The 1,283-nt window shown below is 48.9% G+C and overlaps 1 protein-coding gene across 1 annotated transcript in view; it reads right to left on the reverse strand.

Moving 5' to 3' along the window:
* JOSD1 (Josephin domain containing 1) overlaps positions 1 to 588 on the reverse strand; it is a 6,474-nt gene extending 5,886 nt beyond the window's left edge. The window contains exon 1 of the mRNA XM_010004053.1: positions 404 to 588. Coding sequence (XP_010002355.1) covers positions 404 to 588 — 185 coding nt within the window. The remainder of the gene's footprint in view (positions 1 to 403) is intronic.
* Between the last annotated feature and the right edge of the window lie 695 nt (positions 589 to 1,283).

Raw genomic sequence — 1,283 nt, forward strand, 5'->3', positions numbered from 1 at the left:
CCTCCACTCCCCCAAGGCAATCCCAAAAACCGCTATTAACATCAAGATAACACATCTACACGAGGCAGGGTAAAAAATAAGGCAGACAGGTAGAAAACACATTACAGTGGGTGGGGGAGAAGACAGCAGTCCAACCACATGGCAGCATCTGCAAAAAAGCCTTTGGATCCAAACTGGCAGCCAGAATAGTTTAAGAAACAAGTAAAAAGAGAAAGAACTTCTGGAGGGGAAAAAACAACAGGAGGAGGGGTGTGGATTTAAAAAAGAAGCTACATTCAGTTCAAAGCTGTGGCATACTCTGAACCCCTCCTTTGCTCTATTTTCCTCCCCAAACGAGATCTGAAAATTCCTCTGAGGAACACAGGACAAAGTGAAGCTAACACCAGCACAGAGAGTATCCTACCTCTGAAAAATCTCCTGCAGAGTTTCCCTAGTGAAGGCATTGCTGTCCTGGAAGACATTGTTGAGGGCATGGAGGGCACACAGCTCCCTGCGCTGCTTCTCATGGTAAATATGCAGCGGCGGCAGCTGGGGTGGCTCTGGTGATTCCGATTTGGTCTTGTCCCCTTTCCATGGCACACAACTCATTTTCGCATAGGGTGGATGGAGAGTAGGTGGTGAGAAATGAAGGAGGCTGAAGTTTCTTCCTCCACAGTCACAACAGCAGCCCACTGCCACTTTCTTTTGCAGGCTCGTGCTGCTTCCAGCTCACAAACCCTCCTCTTGTGCTTCAGTTTATTCAGTAATTGCCTCTGATGGCTGGTTTTAAAAACCACATAAAGATCTGCAACATATTTTCCCTCTTTCCCATACCCCATAAAACGTAGTACTTCCCTCCCCCCACGGGAAAAAAAAAAAAAAAAAAAGTCAAAAGATATTAATTCCCTTAGTCTCAATGTAACAGCTGGAACTGATCACATCGCTCCTTTTCTTCCATCTCCTTTGGTCTGTAGTGTCACTAAAAAGGTACCCAGGGCAGGTAACAAAGAGAGCTCCCCTCCCCCAAGGGTGCCAAAGCAGAGACGAAGCCAGCTTCTGGTGGGAGCGCAGGGTGGTTAAGGACTTATCAGCTGCATTCCTCCCTTCCTTTGGGAATGACTGAATCCAGGCAAGGAGATGCCGACAGTCTGGGAAACGAAACCGCTCCTTGCTAGGCCACAAAAACACCCCAGGTCCAGCCAGGCTCCGGGGAAGGCAATTCCTCAACAAAGTCACCCTGCACTCCGACAAAGGGAAGTCTCCGTTAGGGACGGCAAGAGGCAGCACAAGGCCCGTCGGGGGGC

This window comes from Chaetura pelagica, unplaced genomic scaffold (genome assembly GCF_000747805.2).
Source record: "Chaetura pelagica isolate M959 unplaced genomic scaffold, ChaPel_1.0 scaffold530, whole genome shotgun sequence".
Classification (NCBI taxonomy): Eukaryota; Metazoa; Chordata; class Aves; order Apodiformes; family Apodidae; genus Chaetura; species Chaetura pelagica.